The following is a 22025-nucleotide window of genomic DNA, read 5'->3' on the forward strand; positions in this document are numbered from 1 at the left end:
TTATGCACTGTAAATTCTGTAGAGTAAGTTTGACTCTATTTAGAGTAAATCCTGACTTTATTTAGAGTGGGACCAAAATACACTCAGTTTTAGAGCAGGTTAATATTTACACTTGGAAGAGAGTAAAATAAATAATTGAAAAATTATTAAATAAAAGTCACTCAAGGGTCGAGGAACGGACTCACGCTCACCTCGCCCCTCCTACTGTTTCCTTATCTCCGAGAGGAGACCTTAAACCTCGTTTTTAGGAATATTCCAGCTGACACTAGTGATATGCTAACACACAGCAGCAGCTGCGTGGCTTAGGGAGTAGATTGGCTGTCTCCCAAGCTGAAGGCCGTGACTTCGTTCCTAAACCCTTGAGTGAGTTTTATTTAATTTCTTCCCAATTTTTTTATTTTACTCTCTTCCAAGTGTAATTATTATTATTAATAAACTGAGTCTATTTGGTCCCACTCTAAATAGTCAAATTTACTCTACAGAATTTACCGTGTAGCGTTATGAAATAAGGACATTAAAAAAAAGTTTTGTTGGAGTTGGTCAGATTGAGAGAAAAATTCTGACTTTGATTTGAGGCTGTGCTTGTGAAAGAAAAAATCATTCATTTTTCATTCATTAAATCAAACTTTGCAGTAGAACCAGACTCGCCCGAGGGAATTCATCATTGAGCATTTTGATATATGAGCGTAACACTGTAATAAAATTTCCATCAAGGCTGAGGGCTTGTTGATATTCATTGGACATTTTGTGACCTAGTAAATCCGAGATCAATGACTGCTGCACTTAAGGAAATGAATCGCAAGATTTATTTGTACCACCGTCAGAGAGAGCGAGAGAGAAAAAGAAGAAGGTCAAACATGCTGATGTAGTTGTTAACGTACTATCGAAATGTTTGGTGTTTGCATCTGAGCTTGTTTTGCGTGACGGTTTTCAACATAAATATAAATTTAAAAAATTCATACAAAAAAATGCAATGCTAATGCTAATACTGTTTATTATATTAACGTTGCCTTGATTTTGTCGATGGGTGTATTTCTCGTAAATACTATTGGAAGTATTTCCTCCTTTAGCAACAACTCTTCAAAATAAAGTTTTGCACATCCTTTCTCTACAAAGCCTGAAAAAGAAGAAAAGCATCGGCTTTTTTGACAAAAGACGTCATTAACAACGTGTGGAGAGGAGTTAAGTAACTTTGCCTGTGCAGATTTTTTTTTTTTTAAAGACCATTTTCTTCTCCTTCATCATTAGCGTTACTTTAGGCATTAGCATTCAAAGCCCAAGCGCTATATGGTTGGAATGTCTTCTTTGTTTGATTAAATTATGTTTAATAATAGAAAATTACACTTCAGCCTAGTATGAGCAGTAATGCTTATGTTCAAAAGTTCTCATGAGGACATTTTGCCCATCGTCTTTGTCTTTTTCATCACGCACGATTGTGATCCTCATGGCATCATAAAACCCAAACCTCCTCAATTTGTGCATCACGTCGAGTGAGTCGTGATCAGGTGTTGTCCCTTAACCAGTGTGTGCCGCTCTACACCTTTAGCAGGTGTGTCGCAGCATGTGGGCAAAGTGAAGCCCCACGGCCGGCCAGTTAGCCAGCGAGTCATCCACTCGCTCAGTCACTCAGTCAGTCCTCCAGGCTGTCGGGCACGGAAACCGGAGCACAGCTGTCCGAGCAGGCCTCCATTATCCAGCCTCATCTATTGATTCACCCTGTGGGATTTTTTTCTCCCCCCCCCCCATTTTTTTGGCATGGGATCATCTGTGGACACACAGCAGCACGTGCACATGCACATGCATTCACCCAGTATTGTGTACCTATACCACACACATACCCAATACACATTTACACGGACACCGGAATTGCTTCTGATGTAGCTGTTTAGATTTTTTTGTTTATAGTATTTTTTTTTTTTATATTAACCGACCATATTGAACAAACTTATTTATTTTATTTTTTATTTTTAACTGTCCACTGTCGTAGTGATGGACAAATGAAGCTTCATGATAGTTTCATGAATCACTTGTGATATTTTTGGACTCATCTAGATGGCACTCTTGGTTTAAATATGCAGTGGAATTTATATATATATTTAAACCAAGAGCACCACCTAGAGGAGTAAAAAAAATCTCTCTCTATATATAAGTGCTTCATGGAGCTTCATTTTTCCATCACTTGGTCCGTCTTCCGCTAAATGACATTTACACATACACACGAGGCTGCCCAATGCTGTTTAATTATCAGTGGGTCATCATCAGGCCTTCTCTGTTGGCTTAAACGCCGTCAGAAGCGCTGGCCCACATTTACAACCTCAATTCCAATATTTGTTTAACGAAATTGCATTCATACCTATCGGGTTCTATTTTCTTAATTTTGTAGTATTTCACTTGCCTGCACCGCTTCCAGTAAGTGTATGTGGATGATAGTTTATTTTATTTTATTTATTTATTTATTTGCTATGCCAATCCAATTGACTAGCCTCTTTAATTCAAACTATATATATCACCAATAGGACTTTTTATTATTATTATTTTTTTAAAGCAATCAGATTTTATATTTGTCGTTAAGGTCCAACGCGTCAACTTTTTCCCATAAACTAATTGGTTGGTCAACTTGTTACAGTCGACTTCTCCTAGCAAAACCTCTGCAGCATAATAATATAATATAATGTTAATAATCATCATCTGTGTTGAGTATGTTATTTGCATGGTTTATGTTTTTTGTCATAATGTTAGACAAACATAGAGCCTGAATTGCTCCAGATGATGTAAGTGGTTAAATGTGTTTTTAAATAGTATTGGTGGTTTCATTTTACACGATTTTAGTATTAGGAAGTGCATGAAGGTTTTATTTTATTTTACATTTAATTCAAAACACGACTATAAATCATGCATCAAACGGAAACCCCAACCAAATAAAACAAACAATGTTTTCCTTTGCATCCGCCTACATAGAATTTTATGGGCAACCCCAGCAGCAGCGATCAAACAAATAATCAACTAATGTATACAAACAAACCAACAGTTACAGTATGAGCAAGTGTAAACTCCAGATGATCGTATGATTAATGTATCTGCTCTATGTATGCGCCCCTCACTATTATTGCCAATGAATAATGCATGAGCCCCAGCCTTTGTTTATGGTATGATGTAAAGCATGGCCCTGCAAGTGTTGTGCCTTCGCGCCAAGAAACGCCTCAATGTGCTCCTCCATCCTCTCATTCCAGATCTCTGCATGCATACTGTGTCGGGATTGCCTCATTCCTGCGCTCTTACGGCACTGGCGGTGCATGGCTAAACAAAGCTTTGCAATAGATGATGGAGGGACAATTGTGTGTGTGTGTGTGTGTGTGGGAGGGGGGGAATAAAGTTAATGAATAATAACAGCCGTTAATCTCTGATGGAAAACATCTTTTCATATGAAAATCTCCAGGTTGATCTCACAATCCGCCACACTGTCAATCTGGAATATGGAAGCCCTGGAGGAAAAGGCTCTGTAATCTGTTCTAAATCTGTGTGTTACCCCCCCCCCCCTTTTTTTTTTGAACAATATCCTCAACAGCAGCTGTTCAGCGTGTCCGCTTGTTTTCATCACCGTGGATTGCCTTTGAACATCACCTCTAATATTTAAAGTGTCTTCCCCAGCCTCAAAGTAGACGATAGGATGGCCATTTAGGGCTAGCGTACACTTGCATGACTTTTTGAATTGATATTAATGTAATAGAATAATTATAGTCATTAAAAACTTTTTCTTTGCTTTTTTAAATACAAAGAAGAATGAAAACAGAACTACAAAGAAAGCTTACTGTATTATTTGCCAGATGCACACAAACACACACAATGGCCAAGATGTGTGTGCGCAGATCAGCCTCCGTCAGTTCTTCTTGCTTTTGTTCTTTCTTTTAAGTCAGGAACATTTGTGGGGTGACTAGACATCCTCTCCCCTCCGGATTAAAAAAATAAAAACAGCATCTGGCTGTAACTTTCATCCTTGATGATCAGCAAGAATTGTTTCACCTTGCTATATGACCATGTGGGTTTATGGGTGATTTAGGTCTTGTCTTCCTGTTCATGCAATCATTGGGCAGTCTACAAAAGTAAACTCGATTTTAGACTTGCAAAGAGCACGTCTAACTTAGGGTGCAGGTGGTGTAATGCAATTTTGGTGTATTTAAACCAGGCGTAGGCAGATCGATTCTGAGCTCTGCAGTGTGTGGTGGATGTCTTCATATTTCATTCATATATATATGACGGCAGTGTGGGGCTGACTCACTGTATACATCAATTCATTGGACAAATTAATTGTCATTATCATCTCAAAGGGGAAGGCAAACCAAACATGTTATTTACAATAATACGTTCTATTCTAAACACAGTATTCTGATTAATATTGCATTTGTGGAATATAAGTTAAGTAACTAAATCCACCCGTTTTTCCATCTTAGTAGGTGGCCATTTTGCCACTTGCTGTCAACTGAAAATGTCAACACAGATGTTCAGGGGCTCAGGTAACGACCAATAGCGGCTCAGCTTGCAAATATCACATGACCTAACTCAGAAAGCAGGTGAGCTGTAATTGGTCATTACCTGACTTTGGCCATTAATTTAGGAAGATATGCTGTTATGTTATGTTTCCGCTACTGCTATCTCGTTAAAGGTCATAAATGCAAGTGAAAGTCAACATAAAACATTTCTTAACAATAATATGTAATATGTGACCTCCCTAGTCTAAACATGACATTCTGACTAACATTACATTTGTGGAATATGAGTTATGAAGCAAAATCCGGCCATTTTGCCACTTTTGCCATGCTGTCGACTGAAGATGACATCACAGTTGCTCAGGGCTCAGGCAACGACCAATCACAGTTCACCTGTGTTTAAAGCTGCGCTGCGATTGGTTGTTACGTGAGACCTGAGCAACATTGATGTCATCTTCAGTCAACAGCAAGTGGCAAAATGGCCGCCCCCTGGGATGGATGAAAACGGCTGTGTTTTGCTCCTTAACTCATATTCCACTAATGCAATATTAACCAAAATGTGAACATATTATTGCCCCCCCAAAAAAAAATTATTTTGGGTTGAGTTCCAGCAAGCATCCTATTTTTGGCTAACGTGAGGCCATTTTAAATCTTCCGAGCAGGCTTGCTTAAAATCTACCATCAGCCTCCTCGGGCTCTTGTGGAACATGTAGTGGAGCCACACAGCTAGCAGGTGTTAGCCAGATTACACACTCCAGGAGCCGACGCCACCACGGATGCCTGCTTACCTCAAACACACTCGAGGTTCATCCCTCTATCTCCTAGTGGGTGAGGCCTGATGCGGCGGGTTGTGCATACAAGAGGTTATCCGCTCCGAGGCAGATGCATGTCGTTTGCGCATGAGGGCTCGCATTGTTGCTAAAAAGAAGAGCGTGACGAGAGTCTGCCGTGGATATAATTAATAGGCCACATGCGGCTGCACCAAATGTGTCACAGTGAGGGGAAATCAATCGATGGAATCTGTCGGAATAAAGGGAGTGTGTGTCTGGGTGCGAGGGGAAGGGGGGGATGGTCGATTAAAATAGAGAAATAACAGAGATGAATCACAGGAAATGGAACAGGGACTGTGTGTAAGTGTGAAAAAATGTTGCCCAGAAGATGGAGGTAGAAAGTTTGCCCCAACTGAAGTCGTGTCCATACTTTGGCTCGCCACCCGTGTTGAGAGATGCGCCGTCTTCCCAGGGTCCAAACCCTGCAGACGCCCTGTTTGTACCGAGTGCATATCTAAGTTTGAAGGCAGGGGAGGAAATCACTGTAGATAAGAGCTGGATAGAGAGCTTTGTGTTGGACAGACTGGCAGCACACCGAGAGATGCAGCCTGTCACCAGCTGCAGGGTCCTGTGATTGTGTGTGTGTGTGTGTGTGTGTGTGTGTGTGTGTGTGTGTGTGTGTGTGTGTGTGTGTGTGTGTGTGTGTGTGTGTGTGTGTGTGTGTGTGTGTGTGTGTGTGTGTGTGGGCCACATCCAGGCACAGTCGCTGATAGTGCTGCCAGGCGCCAGACACCCATAGATGAGACGGGGAGCGTTATCACAGACCGCTACTGCCGTTGCCCTTGGAAGCATGCATCCATACATATTAATAATAATAACAATAAAAATAATAAGAATAATAATAATGGGTGGCTTTTCTCCCGTGTTCTCCGGTTTCCTCCCACATTCCAAAGACATGCACGGTAGGTTAATTGAACACTCTAAATTGTCCCTAGGTGTGAATGTGAATGCTTGTTCGTCTCTGTGTGCCCCGGATTGGCTGGCAAACAGGTCAGGGTGTAACCCCGCCTACTGCCCCGAAGCCAGCTGGGATAGGCTCCAGCGCCCCCCGCGACCCTTGTGAGGAATAAGCGGTTAAGAAAATGGATGGAGGGATAATAATGATAATGATGATGATTTGTTCATGCACAAGCTCAGCAAGCTTTTTCTTCACTTGCCAATAGTATCTTTGTTTTAATGTGTAGTTTATCAAGTCAAAAGTTCACTGCAACAATATACACACTAATTTAAATATGATGATACAGAAATGAATCCACATTGCGGAATTTTATGTCTACTGTAAAATTACTCATAACGTTTTCTTCACAGCCTCGTTTTTGATTTTGCATGCACTTTCGTACAATTCCATAAATAAATACAGATTTGCTTAAGGGACTTTGAAGATTGATCTTTATTGCAAGGAGAGCAATTTGGTGTGCAACAGTGCCCCACAGTCAAACACAGCAAAAAAATACAACAATAAAAGAATCAAGTTTCACAAATACATTAAAAAACATAAACACATAGTTGTGTTATTTTTATTTTTATTTATTTTTATGTAGCCCTATGTATGAAACTGCAAAGTAAGTATTGAGATTTATACACTTAAAGTGCACCTCTGAAAAAACATTTTGCGGTATTGATGGGGAAATGGATCATATATTGTAAAGTTTGATAAATACCTGGTGTTCCCATTTTTTAATAGTATCATTTGTTTGTAAAATTGTTGAAAGTACACTTATGCAGAGAAATGAATACTCCTTGTACACGCTCTGACAATGAGAGCACTACTGCCACCTACTGTAGGGGATTTGCAAATATACTTTATTTTCGTATTTAAAAAAAAAAACATGATCCCTGGTATCTGCACAAAGCTGAAATCTCACCACGTAGTAGTAGTTCTGAAATGTATATTTTCCTAAAAAAATATATACATATATATAATTCTACAACTCTAACTTTCAGTTTCCCTCCTCCAACGCACCTGATTCAAATAATCAGGATCAGGAAAATTAGCACACAACAACACGTGTCCAAAATGGTGAACTGCAGCTTCAGCTGTCAAATCCAAACTTCAAATCCAGTCTTCAACCCCATATGCTAGACCAGGGGTAGGGAACCCTGGTCCTCGAGAGCCACTGCCTATCTCCCATGTCTCCCTCTACCAACAAAGCTGATTTTAATCAACAGTATCGTGATCTTGCTTCTACAGAGCTTGCTGATGAGCTGATTATATGCGTCAGCTGTGTCGGAGGAGGGATGCATGAAAAACAGGGTCTCGAGGACCAGGGTTCCCTACCCCTGTGCGAGACCAAAATAATTAAAAAGTAAAAGTAACCCTACATGCTCAAAATCCACAGCTAATCCAACGAGTGGGTTAGGGAAACAATCCAGGGCGGAATACCGAGAGTAACTTAACCCCATCATTGGGAATGAAAAAAACGAGAAGCGTTAAGGTGTTATTTGGTCTGAGGAACTTGCACCCGCCACCCCCGGAGCTTGTCTGATCTCTGTAACCGCCCTCGCTGCCTCCCCGTAGTAAACAGTCCATTAGCGTAGCGCTCCAAGGTAAACATATTTACTGGCTGGTGACGACTTGCCAGTGTGGCTCGTCGAGCCCCGTGGCAGAGGGGATTTCATTAAGCGGAGGGCAGGGGGAGAACGGAGGAAATTAATGTGCCATTCAAGATGATTTCTTTGTTTCCCATCAACATGATCACAGACAGGCCGCGGGGAAGAGATGATTTACGCACACAAAGGAAAGAGACAGGCAGAGAGAGGGAGCGAGAGCAAATATCAAAAGGCTCCCAGTGCGTGAAATGTCTTCCTTTTGGTGAAAAAAAACAAAAAAAACTTGTTGGGATTCTTGTTATGGCTTGAAGAGCTGGAATTGTCTTCAATCGGAAAAGCTTTCTTGTTTGTCATAAAGAGAAAAAAGCGTTGCGAAAGCACCAACAGGCACAACATTATAATGCAGTTTTTCTCTCCCACACAGTAATCCAAGCAGTGCAGTGATGTCCTGCAGTCTCATTCAGAAACCTTTTATCAAAATATGTTTTTTGTCTCGTTTTGTTGGCAGCCTGGAGGTTGTCATTCTGTTATTATTGCGCTTCACAAGTTAATTGTCTGATAACTACTTTCGCTTTAATATTGGCAGATCTGTTGTTTTATTCAGAAGCACACGGACATCAGTGGATTGATTTGTTTGCAGAAGAATATAATGGCAAATACATTAGTACAAATATAATACAAAACATGAAGACACGATTCATCAACAATTATGAATTGTTATGCCCATCACGAAAAAAAAAAAAAACCCACTGTGACTCATACTTTCCAGATCTCTGACAACAAAAATAAATCAACTCTACGTCTTAACACAGACGGGACATATCAAGTGACATGGCAACATCAATTTTTATTTGATTTCTTTTTGGTTGCATGGCACTTTGTGAGTGATGCGCTGGGTTAGCCAGCTAGGCTGTGTTTAAATGACCTCCGTACACTTTCTATTCACCCACACACACACACACACACACACAAACGCACTTACACGCAAAACACACACTTATTTTCAGATGGCCGGCTGGTTTGTGTAGTCGGTGACCTTAGACAGTGGAGCAGGTGTTTAGGATATGATAACATCATGACAGAGAGCACAGGTGCGACAATACACAGACAGGAAGGACACACGCACACACACACATACACACACACACGATAAAGCGTTTTGTTCACGTACTAAAAGGCATACAAAATGTTCTGAAATAATGTCATTGGTAGACATTTATCAACAAGGCATTCACAAACAATGTGGCAGTATTTTGACAACTACTACGGGATATTGAATGGGATGTGAGGCTGTAATAATAATAATAATAATCATTCATAGTATTTAAAAATCAAGAGATATCATTATTTAATCTTGTACAACAAATTTTTTTTGATTATTGTCCTTAATATTTTCAACTAATAGGGTTGTACTCAAGTTAACAAACTCATGCAACATTTATCATGTTTTTAGTAACAGAAAGTGATTTTTTTTTTGTAAAAGAATAAATAATTCCTTCTGCAGCATTCACAGTGCAGGTGTCCCTGATCAAAGTGAAAGTTTGACATGGTTGTGGAGTGGACAGAGGTAAAATAAAGGGTTTGCATATACAGGACAAGCTTCTCTATCTGCACCATCAAGTGGAGAAAAGCAGTACAGCAGCGACTCCATTGACATTCCCCTCACAAAGTAATACTTCTTCACGCAGATGTGGGAAGGCAAAAAGATGATATTCCTTTGGGGGGGGGGGAGGGGATGCGCATCTCTTGATTTGTCCACTCACGCCCGCTGTCCAATCCCATATTTAAAGCCACAGGAAGGCATGCATAAATAGTTTCTGTAGGGCATCACACCATGAAAAACAGTTTAGAAATCGCATTTGTATTTATTTGTAGAAGCTCCAGCTCGCAAGCGGGGTGATGGTTTGTTGATAGCACGCAAGGCCCAGGTAGAGCGCTTGATAAGGAGCGATATGCAGAGACAGCCAATGTTTTGTCTTTCTCATCAAGCATGGCAGAGAGGATTTTCAGAGAGGCTGCACTGGCAGATGGGAGATTGTTCCTTCATGGATATTGTCTGCGAAACGCCTCGGAATATGTCAGCTTTATCTGTGTTAGAACATACCGAACATTTTTGCATGCGATACCGAGCTACCGGAGCTTTCGCCGCTCCCATCTGCGCCGTTGCAAACTATATCTCCGTCCTGCAGCATCCCCGCCACACAATACCGAAATAACTCCACCGATCAGGGGGAAGTGGCGCCGCATTGCCAAGTTGAGGCAAAATGTCTGAAATGCTGTGATATTGAGACGTGCTGCTGCAAGATAGATTATGTAGTATCACTGAGCTGTGTTTTATCCTTCCATTCCCCCATTCCTTGCGCTCTATCTCATGCACACACACACACACACACACACACCAGCCGACACACATAATCGTTTGCCCTCGTCCCGTACGAGAGGTGTGAAAGGCAAATATATGCTCGCCTTGGTCGTGGACAAAATAGTGAGGGTCATGAGAGGAATGTTAATGAATGTTAGGCTCACATTATCATAGATCAGCTCAAGTCCATTTCAAATATGAATTCTTTTTTAAAAAAACATGACAGAAAAGTGACTTTTTATTTGTTCGTCTACGCTATTTTTCGGGCTCTCTGGAGCGCCTAACTACAAATCAAGTGTGAACGTATACAGCTAAATAATTTTTGGGTGAACTGCCAATGCTAGGAAGCACGTCTTTAAGCAAGCTGTTCAGACTATGACCCTACTGTAACCTCACTGCGGTGCTAATTTGCATAATATGGTATTATGATGGGTAAATGAAACTTCATGAAACACTTGCGATATTTTTTTACTCCTCTAAATGGCACTCTTGGTTTAAAGTGAAAATATAATCACGTTCGATTGCACAAGCCTTTATATTTAAACCAAGCGCATCATATAAGGAGTAAAACAATATTGCAAGTGCTTCATGAAGCTTCATGAAGCTTCATTTTCCCAACACCCCGCACCTGGACCAACACCATTTGTTTTTTTTCCCTCACAAGAAAAAAACGGAACCACTTATCACTTTTCACATGGAATTTCGATATCACTTTATCAGACCGATACCAGGGCAAGTACAGTATTCACTTTTTGAGAATTCACTAATACGGAGTACTGATTGATAACTGTAGTACTGATGTATGAGATTTCATTGAACACAATGGCAAAATTGTGAACAAAGATCTTCCTTTTTGATGCAGATGATGAATCGTTGATGTATCAAACAGTCACATTTTCTTTCTTTCTTTTTTTCTTTCTTTGCATTCATACTGGTATTGGTCTGAAAACGAACATCTCAAAAAAATAATTATGTTAGTGTTCACAACCTTTGCCCAGTATTTTGCTGATGCCCTTTTGGCAGAAACTACAGCGTCAAGTCTTATTGAACATGATGTCATAAGCTTGAAAACATTTTTTCTTTCGGCAAGTTCGCCCATTGCTCTTTGCAACTTTCTCAAACTCCGTCAGGTTGGATGGGGAGCTCCAGATATGCTCAACCAGATTCAAGTCTGGGCTCTCGCCGGACCATTAAAAGGACATGACTGTACCTTTTTCTCCCATAATTCACACTCCTGCTGTAGAGAAATTTGAGAGCCCTAACCTCACCCTAACAAATGTGGTTCCAGTACAATAAACACTAATCCCCACTGACACATTTCAACATTGCCGAAAAGCTCAACTTTTCTTTGCCTCTCATTGGACCATGTGTCCCAATACTTCTGTCTCTCTTGTGTTGGTTCCAAAGCGTAAACGGACGCGTCCCATGAGGCGGCGAACTTCCAATCCGTGACACGTTAGATTTAAAAAAAGGTTCAGGCAGACGACACTGTGAAGGAGATGCAGCAGCCCGCTGATCAAGCGTCGTCAGTGTTTGAGTATCTTATCGAGGCTGTTGCCAGCTCAACCTGCCTCAATTGACTTTGTGTGTGGGGATTAGAAAAGGACCATGGCGGCTGATTATTTGGGTGAGTGAGTGGCTCTGTGTAAATAAACATAGCGGGGCCTTGCCGTTGTCTCGCTCACAACACGGTTGGCTTGTTCCCGACACAGCATACAGCAACTATATACAGGCCTACATATATTTCTTTTTTTTTTTTTTGTGCAAACCTTTTTTTAATGGGTTTTAATCATTTTAATATTATTGCATTGACAAATATTTAAAGTAGCAGAATGAGATCTAAGTTTTCTGAATATGAACCCTTAGCAAAGAAAAAAATGTTTGGTGCATCGTGGGAACTCCACTGTCAGTCTTGGCCTATAGCGACATAACTAAGGGATTACTCATGATCTCTCGCTGACTGTCAAAAAAAAAAAAAGACGGTCTGCTTTTACTAAAGAAAGGGTGTCTACCACCGTGGACCCAATATAAACATGAAATTGTTTCTCAAGCTAATACAAATGATGCTGTTGGAATGTGTACACTTGTGAAAGCCAAAAGGCATAACTGGATAAAAACAGCACAGTACTGTAATGTCATATACACAAAAGGAAAATCCGGTGAGAGATCTGAAGATGAACACCAGGGGGCATTACAGTTTGTTATTCAAACACAATTTTAGGACAATATGGCGCGAAAGTTGGAGTTGGAAGCAAATGTCATGACCTCAGTTATGCGAATATTAACAGTTTAACTTCTATTTTCGAGCGTCAGTGTAAGTCCAACTGCAAGCATTTGTGGATTTTTTTCTGTCTTTTAGTAGTTTCTCAGTCACGTGCAGTTACAAATGTGCATTTGTGTCGTCGCGCACGTGAACACAACCGATTTGCTTCCTTGCAAATGGATGCTGTTCCTCCCATTCCCTTTAAATTAACCGCAGTCTAAATGGCGGAAACACAAACTTGACTGGCTGGAGTACACGCAGAAGAGAATTTATAAAGAACCACAAGAATGTCTCCATTTGTGGATGATATAAAGTTGGCCAGGGCGAGCACAGAACATCACTGGGCACTTTTTGAAATCCATTGTATGGTATTCATTATTTTGATAAATATCGGCATCAGCCTTTAAAAAAAAAAAAATTATAATAAACTTCAGGGAATTATTAATTAAACATTTCAATTAATTGTATAAGAGAAGATGTTGAACCTGGAAACTCTGCACCTTCTGTTTTTGTTTGAAATTAAAACTATGATAAATAGAAATTTGGGGAAAACTTTGTTTACTGTAAAAAACAATAGGGTGCTTTTTAGTTTTCATTTAACTTTCTGGTGACCCTGGCAGCTCCCTCAACTTTGTGTTATACATTTGGAAAGGAAAATGTCTATGGTCTAAGCTTAAAGGGCAAGTCAACTTCCCCGCCCCCATTTATTTTTTTTGACAATATGTTCTATGCAGCCCCACTAGTCTAAATATGGTTGACATTGTGTTTGTGGAATAGGAGTTATGAAGCAAAATCCACCCGGGGGTGGCCATTTTGCTACTTGCTGTTGACTGAAAATGACATCACAGTTGCTCACATCTCAGGTAACAACCAATCACAGCTCAGCTTCAGAAAACAGGTGAGCTGTGATTGGTCGTTGCTTGAGCCCTGAGCAACATTGATGTCATCTTCAGTCGACAGCAAGTGGCAAAATGGCCGCCCCCTGAGATGGATAAAAATGGCTGGATTTTGCTTCATAACTCATATTCCACAAATATAATATTAATCAGAATTTCATGTTTAGACTAGTGAGGTCACATATAACATATTATTGTCAAGAAATGTTTAAAGGATCTTTGTGCAGTTTGTCACTTTTTTACTCGCGACTGCCACCTCTGGCCCAAAGCGTAACTGCAGCATCTGTGTCAGGCTCGTTCATGGTGCGCCTATGTGTACGTGCACGATCTTAAAGCGACAGCCACAGTTAAGAAAAAAAACGAAGACACGGCTTAAAATGAGGTAAGAAAAACTACGCCCCTCCCCAAGGAAACTGTGGTGTGTGAGGGTCCGCACACTCTACTATAAAGGGAAGATAAAAGCTGATAGGTGCAGTCTTTGTACTCATCTGGGCATTGTTGGAGCATGCGTGATGTAGAAAAAGCTTTAATATTACCTTTTGCACAATGCACCTTTAAGGTTGACTTCCACTTTAAAAACATTTTTGAGAAGTTGTTCAATAAATATATGCTTAAATGTATGTTATTAATATTATTATTATAATTTGTTTTGTTTTTTTGTTTTTTGAATGTCCATGTTTTCCCCTTTAGTGAAAGTGAGTATCGGATATCGGTCTCCTTGACAACTCATAATCGCTCAAACATATCTGCTAAAACGCCAAACAAATAATCCCCTTCTTTTATCACAGCTTTCCAGTTTGCATTGAGTGCCAGCATATGGAGTGAGAGCGAGGAGTTCCCATGCAGGAGCTGTGAAGTTTGCAGCATCTCCACATATCCATTCCAGATGCCGGCTAGACTGGCTGGAGCCGAGGGCCGTCGTACTGGGGGCTGGATGGAGTTGTCTTTTCCTCCAGGTGTGATGCCTCACACCGAGTCCCCCCCCCCACACATGTTCTCGTGCCCTTGTACAAACACACAAGGGGAGGTGACAGCGCCGCTAGGGCTGCCTCCCCGCGTTCCACACATCTCATGGCTGCCTCTCACGCGGCCCACCCGACCGAGCAGCCACCCACCCAAGCGGCGGCCGTCTCCTCGGGATGCATTGCGCACACAAGACGGCTTCTTCCTTTGAGCGCTAATCTCTTATTTCATGTGTTTCCCCACTCGTGTCAGAACTCGGGTCCCCTTCTGCGCTTGAACCCTTTGACGAGGGGTTACGTTCACACTGCTGCGGGCCCGGACAGGACAGTTGTTGCTCTAGTAACCAGACCGTGTTCCACACTAATGGAGGACGTATTGAGCTTGTCGTATTTCAAGCCTGGTCAGCTTTAGGACAATACACCGTCAGGGAGTGTCGGGTGGAGAAAGAAAACAGAAGCGGTGCTGTTTTGTGTTTGTTTTCCAGATGAATGTATTTTTCCAATAAAAGTGAGCAAAATGGAGTCCAGTAAGCTCGCCTGGCTGCATTTTTACTTTCAAGTTAATTCTTCCATGGCAAATCAATCTATTTTTTTTCTTCCTTTTTTACATGAATTCCACCTACACTTTTAAGACTTTTCCATGGCTGGAACAGATAGATGCGGTCGGGGCAAACATTATTTGCAAGCCCACACAAAATATGTTGCCTCATGGCTCGAGCTGGACGACATCCAGCTTCGGCATAACTCGTATTTATGGGAACAAGGCACCAATGTTCTTTATTTTTTTGACTGAAGACTGTCTGTTCTCATTAATGTTCTAGCAGAAAGAAACAATCACCTTTCACTTCCTAAACATATCAAAATGAAGGAAATCTGTTCACTATGAATCAATTTAGGACTTTTGACATGGAATAAAAATGCTCAAGCTTCTTTTTTTTTGTTTTTGCAGAAAGTACGCTTTTGTTCAAAAAGGCTTCACAGACTCTAACAAACAAGCCACATTATGCAAATACAGTAACAAAACAAAGATGTTGTTGACAAGAACATCATATAAATATGAATTAGTGAGGCTAAAATGAATATCAGCAAAGATTGCCGAATGAAACCAAAACAAGAAGGTCAGGAGCAAAATGAAACAGTAAATAATCAAATAAATCCAAAAGTCGTAGTTATAGTCTCAAATATCAACATGGTAAGTTCCCGTACAGACTTGTGTGTGTTTGTGTAGTCCTCTGTTATGATAACTTTGCTGAGATTCTTTCAAACTTCCCACGGGCCAAAGTCACTAAATGATTTCCTCATGTTCGAACCTTTATTTTTATGATTAGACAGACAATTACAATTTTTGCCGTTAAACGGTCTGAATAAGCCATCAAATTAAACTAAAAAGAATGCAAAGTTCGGATTTACTGGAGGAAATGCAAACTGATTATTACACATGAGAGGTTCTATTTATTTATTTATTTATTTTTTTAGAAATAACGTTCCAAAGTCTTTCCAAGGGTTTTGACTCATTAATAGGAAACTCTTCGCATGTCCAAAAATCCATGCCCGGACAAAAAGTCAAACCCCAGTCAGGTCGCTGTTACTTGTTATTATCAAGCCACTTATGTGAGTCAACAAGTCTAACCCCCTGCGACCTTGCGTCTATGTGATGACGCATTCAATCCAACCTTCCTCGCCAAGAAAGTCGGTTGTTTGTTCCTCACTTGCTAATTGAAACTGACACGGCTAATCTGCTTCATATTTCACCTTCATGGTCTCTTAGTTGTCATGGTGGCACACCTTCATGCACTAAATGGCTTGGTATGGATGCTAAAAGCCGCTGGCGTTTATAACTCGGCCTCATCTGTTGTTACCCAGTCACATTATTTTCTTATCTTTTGTGACAACTTTCAACATAAACTAAATTTTTAGTTGTAGTTGTCTTTGCCCGTTTTACTTTTTTTTTTTTGCCCATATCTAATATCTTACTCGTACTGGGAATTTACAAGAGAGCCAGAATGTAGAACATGATCAGAAAACACCGCTTTTGTCTGTAGGCAAGGTGAAGCAGCATGTGACTCGTTTTTAATGGTTATTTTAGAAAACCCTGTTCTAGATAGCTGTAAACAATTAAATGTTAGTGATTATGAGGTTGCTGAAGGGTCACTATAAGGTCAACAGCTGCTGCTGTTAGTTTTTGTTTTTTAAACAAACCTTTTATACTGCACTTCATGTGTTTGCTCTGCTCAATTTCACCTCTTCATCAATAATAAAACACATTTTATTTTATTTTAAGTGTAGCCCATTTACTTTAGCAAATTAGATTGAATTGGGATAAAGTGCTTTTACTTTTTACTTGGAGTACATTTCAAATTGAGTACTTTGACTTAAATAGATTTTTTTCCACCAGTTTCTACTTTTATTTTTTTTTTTTCTCAAGTTGGCCTCCTTCATCTATCACTGCCTGAGCCCTGAGCAACTATGATGTCAGCAAATGGCAAAATGGCCGCCCCCTGAGGTGGATTTTGCTACTTACCTTATATTTAATGCAATATTAATCGTAATAATGTGTTTACTTTGAACACATTTTGGCACCAAAAAAAAAAAAACGGCGGACGTCTTTCAACCCAGAGGTTGTGGGTTCAATCCCATGCCATTGTGAGCATGTCGAAGTAACCTTGAGCAAGATACTGTGTCATCAGCAGGTGAATGAGTAGTGTAAGGTGGAAAAGCGCTATATAAATGAAGTACCATTTACCATTCCTCATCGTATTTTATGTGACACACCGGATGCTTTTAATCAGCTGATTCTGTGCAAAAAAACGCAAACAATTTTAGTAATATCCTCGTAGAAGGCAAGGCAGCAACTACTTTGTGGGATATGCGGTGTGACGAGCTCTCGTGTCCTTGTATCTCTTTCATGCTGGACCCAGAGAGGTTCCCGCAAAGAGCCGTTGTCCTTTCTGTAAACACATGCAGATGTGTGTACGGGGTTATCCAAAAGCTGTCCCTCTTGGATCTTCAACGCCTCATTACCCCTGCTGCCTACTTCCATTGCCCCAAAGTGGGGGCGGACTCTCGCCAAGGTGACCCAACATGCCCCGGGATTGCAGCGAAGCCCAATAGGAGAGCATTGTTCACTATTATTGCACCTTGGCCACTATATGCTATAAGTGGCGCATGAGGCTGTGGGCCTTCTGCGTGCTGGTCTCATTTCTCAGCTCAAGGGCTGCCCTAACATCAGGCCCGGGTGAAGGTGACCTCCCTCCTACCCAAAAGTCCAAACTGCGCCAAGATGACTTAAATCCTTGGTGATGCATGCGGCGGAACATTTTTGAACAGACTGTTGTTGTTGTGGTATATAGCAATTAAAGGCATGATTAAAGTGGTGCTTTAACATCTACAGTGTTCAGACATATGCAGACGCAAATGTAACAGTTGTTGCTGAGTAATTGTAGCAGACTGCATGCTGTTTGAGCCTCTGTGCTCTCGCAACAACAGACTGACCAGAAACAGACCATTAACTGTACAGCTCATCTTTTTTATCCTTGCGGACATCCATCTCTATTTCTTGCTCATTCGCACTTCGTCCGTGCGTCCATCCATCTCTCAATTCATCCCATTTGTCTCCCCCTCCCTCCGCATGGCTTCCTGTCACCCCCCCCCCCCCTCCCAACCCACTCCCCACTCTCACACAGGACAGATTGGGGAGTCGTGATGGCGATGCGCAGAAGATGAGCGAGGAGCTATTTATCCCAGACGGATCAGGAGGTGTGTGACGGAGGTGTGGACGGTTGCTGCAGGTCAGTGACGTTGGCAGGCGCCAGGCAGGCCGGCCCACATGGCTCGGGGACTGTGGGACTACAGACAGATGGCACCTGGTGGGTGACAAACAATTAACAAACCAACAAGAATAGCTGGATCGGCAGCATACCCACGAGCGCGGCACATAGCGAGAGAACGGGTGCATCTGTGCTCAGAACACTTTTTCACTCTTTACTTTTTCCCTCTCCCCGACTCTTGTTTTTGTACATTTGCAACTTACCCCTACGTTTTCTCGACACAATCACACACACACACAAACACACACTACCCCTCTTGTTGTCACGTCGCTATAGAACCGTCTAAATAAAGCCGCACGGAGCATATGCAGCTAGCATATGTTTGTGTTTATTTCGGTGCACTTTGGAGAGCCCATCATTTCAACGTTACATTTGATATCTGCTTAGATGTGGAAAGTTTTGAACTGACGAAACCGCAAAATATTTACATCCATCCATATGTATACGCACAGGATTTTGATTCAGCGCCATCCAATATCCGCAGTGATATAGATTAATTAGGCCTCCAGTGTCATTCACATGCAAGAAAACCTTTTTAGGGTATGTTCACACAAAAACAAATGAGTCCAAATGTTTGCGGTCTGAAAAGTTTACTTTATAGATAGACAACAGTTAAAAACAACTCGGAACGCTGCAGTGTGTAGGTTAGACTACTAATAGGGGATTTTTAGCTTTTGAATAGCCTCTTCTTGCTTTAATGCTAATGGAGATTTATAAGTAATGTACACTTTGCTGGAGAAACATAAAACACGAACAATAGTGAGTCCTGAAACAATTCATTGTGATCAGCCCGCTTGAGCATGTCTACTGAACACTGACGCATTCCCATATTTTTTTTCTTTTAACAAAAATGTTAATAATGAACATGCAACATGTGTATGTGAGATGAATTGTAGATGGCATTTTGTTGACTTAAAATGCTAATCGCGGGTGCGTTACATGCTAATCGCGATCGCTAATTGTTAGCATAGTCTAATTTTGTTGGTGTTTACGATAATTCACATGACACGCATATATTGAATGATGATATATTCTGTTTGTTTTTACACTTTCACAATAGCATACCGTAAACAGACAACTTCACTGCACACCTTGACTTTGTGAAGTTTTTTTATGAATGTTTAGCTGTTTGGATTAGCTAGCTCCCTCAAGAAGCAAGTTTTTTTTTTCATTTTTATTTTATTTTAAACTTCTATTATGAAACTTTATTTTTTATTTATTTATTTTTACACATTTGATCAAATTTTAGGAGATTGTCTGGTGAGATAAAGTAAAAAATAAAATAAAAATAATAAGACAAAGCATGCATCTCATTAGAAAATGCCAATACTACTACTACTACTTATAATAATAATAATAATAATAATAATAATAATAATAACAAAAATATCCCATGAACTCAGAAAAATGTAACGTCTATGTTCAAGAACTACACCGTTTGTATCTGTTTTCATTTTGTGAAAACAAACTCAGTAACATCTCTTTCAAGGGTTGCGGGCAGCTGTCGGGAGGAACCATATTTCTAATGGCAAACTGTGCAAATGAACGTCCATCAGAGTGTGTGTCATGTAGAAATTATGACTTTGGACTCGCACTGGTCTGAGAGTGTGTGAACACATCTGGAGTCTAGACTTAGTGGCTCTGTGGGCAGGGTCCTATCTACGAGCAGCATCGGGTCCGGAGACCGGCCATGTTGACATAGGTGGCACATGCATCTGTTTCAACAGTCAGCGCACACATACACACATGCTGTTGGACACATTAATCGTCCACAGAGAGCTGGAAGAGAGTGAGAGACAGTATGGATGGAGAGAGGGAGGGCAGCACCGATAACCAAAAGCAAATGATGCTTCGCCGTAAATCCTCCATTTTAGTTGTTGCATCAGGATATTAACAACATGTGTGTATGTTATTGTCTTTATCCTCAAGTGGTTAACTTAACATTGGCAGCCTTATGTTTGTGTGTGCGTTTGTGTGCCTGCCAGGCAAGATGTAATGAATTTTCTCTTAAGGAGTTATGGTTAATCATGAAAGTGGCCCAGTCGTAGTCATGAGGGGAACGTATGAGGATATGAGTGCTGCATTACTGAGAATGCATGCTGAAGGAGCTTTTAGTGACCCGAGATAGGTGGATTTTATATCACAACACTGACTCACCAACTATATGGAATGTCAGCATGAACACGTTGTAGTAGACATATATGCATATACACCAATTTGTTCCCATGAGAAATTAGCCGTAAATGGCATGCAAAATAGGCCACTGTAACACAAAATGAGGATCACAGTGGCTGCACTAATGCAGCAACACACTGAAAATCATTTCTTTATATATATATATATATATATATATATATATATATATATATATATATATATATATATATATATATATGATTTGTCATTTTCTTGTAGTTTATAGATGGATTCATCGTCATCTTTCCACCATTTCTGACAAATTTAGTTACGTTTTTTTTTTTTTTTTGAGCACGTAAAAGATCTCGTGTGATTAGAACAATTCTACTTATTTATAACAGGATTGGAGATTTTTAACTGGCCTGCAAAAGCGCTTAAACGAGTACCCCAAAGAAGACAACATAAAACAACAATGACACATGAGCGACTTAAAAACATCTCCTAAAACAACAACTTAAAACAGTAGACGGAGCTCCAGCAGAAGGAAGGGAGTAGGGACGGGCGAGTACCGATACCAGGTAGCAGTATCGTGCCGATACTGGCCTTACTTCTTCTGGCCGCTGGATTTTTTATTTCATTCGTTCGTTCATTCATATTGTGTGTTCTATACAGCATATGTATTTTCTGAATAAATAGAAAAAAGATGATAGAAATTGCAATTTTAAAGGGTTACCCATCACCATTTTTTTGTGTGCTTATAAACAGGCGTCTAGCAAATTTTGTCTACGTGTCCTGATCATTATTTAAACTTTTTAGTGCATATTTGTTGAAAGCTTCAATTTGGGGCAAAAAAAAACTCTGTCTGTGTGGCGCCATCTTCAGGTTAAACACTGGGATAAACACAATATGGCTGTTTGCCCTCTCATTGGACGAGCAGAGATTAGCAACGTCACTTTTTTAAATCTGATGTAGTCGCTCTACCACCTATATACAAGCCCAACGATCCTCCGGGCAACACCCTCTTTGAGCACCGCTTTCAAATATTAGTTAAATTTGTTTATTAAAAATACTGGTACTAGGTATCAAGATTTAAGTACTTGTACAGGTCTCGGTCCCAAAAAATTGGTATCAAGCATCCATAGAAGGGATCAAACTAAAACTACACTCAACCACTGAGGTATTTACTTTATAGCAGCTATGTGTAATGGCATGCAACGAATGCCAGTGCAAAAAAAAACACTGATAAGACTGTGGGAATGGTGACAAAGTGAGCAGAATACATATCGTCCTCATATTCTTCAGCAAACGACTGTAAATGACCTCTTATTTGAAAAGAAATGCTCTTGTAGAGAGTAAAAACAAAAATCAATGTTTCTATATAAGTGTGGGCAGTGCAAATGCGCAGTCAAAGTGTCTTCAAAAACAAGAGGCCTCTCCTCTCTGCAAATGCATCCAGCAAATAGAAATCCCCTAATAGAAGCTGCAATATAAATGTTCCTGTCACCTCCTCCACCTCCAAGGAGCTCCTTGGTCGATAAGGCAGAGATTGGGTCTGAAATTGATTTTTCGCAATAATTGCTATTCTCTTCGTCAGGGGAGACTGGAGTGTCTCCCAGGCTTTTTCTTATTACATCTGCAGGCTCTCCAAATGACCTGCCTGCAGGAGAAAATACACGAGAGACGGCAGCCTCTTGGCCTCGCCAATCATCAAGGCT

At 40.5% G+C, this 22025-nt stretch overlaps 1 protein-coding gene across 1 annotated transcript in view; it reads left to right on the forward strand.

Moving 5' to 3' along the window:
• Positions 1-22025, forward strand: part of LOC147162895 (uncharacterized) — a 106166-nt gene that overhangs the window by 76192 nt on the left and 7949 nt on the right. The window contains exons 4-5 of the mRNA XM_086095156.1: positions 14174-14341; positions 14601-14807. Of these exons, the coding sequence (XP_085951282.1) occupies positions 14174-14341; positions 14601-14807 (375 nt within the window). The remainder of the gene's footprint in view (positions 1-14173; positions 14342-14600; positions 14808-22025) is intronic.

The sequence above is a fragment of the Leptonotus elevatus genome, chromosome 14 (assembly GCF_054856555.1).
Source record: "Leptonotus elevatus isolate MCC_2025b chromosome 14, RoL_Lele_1.0, whole genome shotgun sequence".
In the NCBI taxonomy this organism is placed as follows: Eukaryota; Metazoa; Chordata; class Actinopteri; order Syngnathiformes; family Syngnathidae; genus Leptonotus; species Leptonotus elevatus.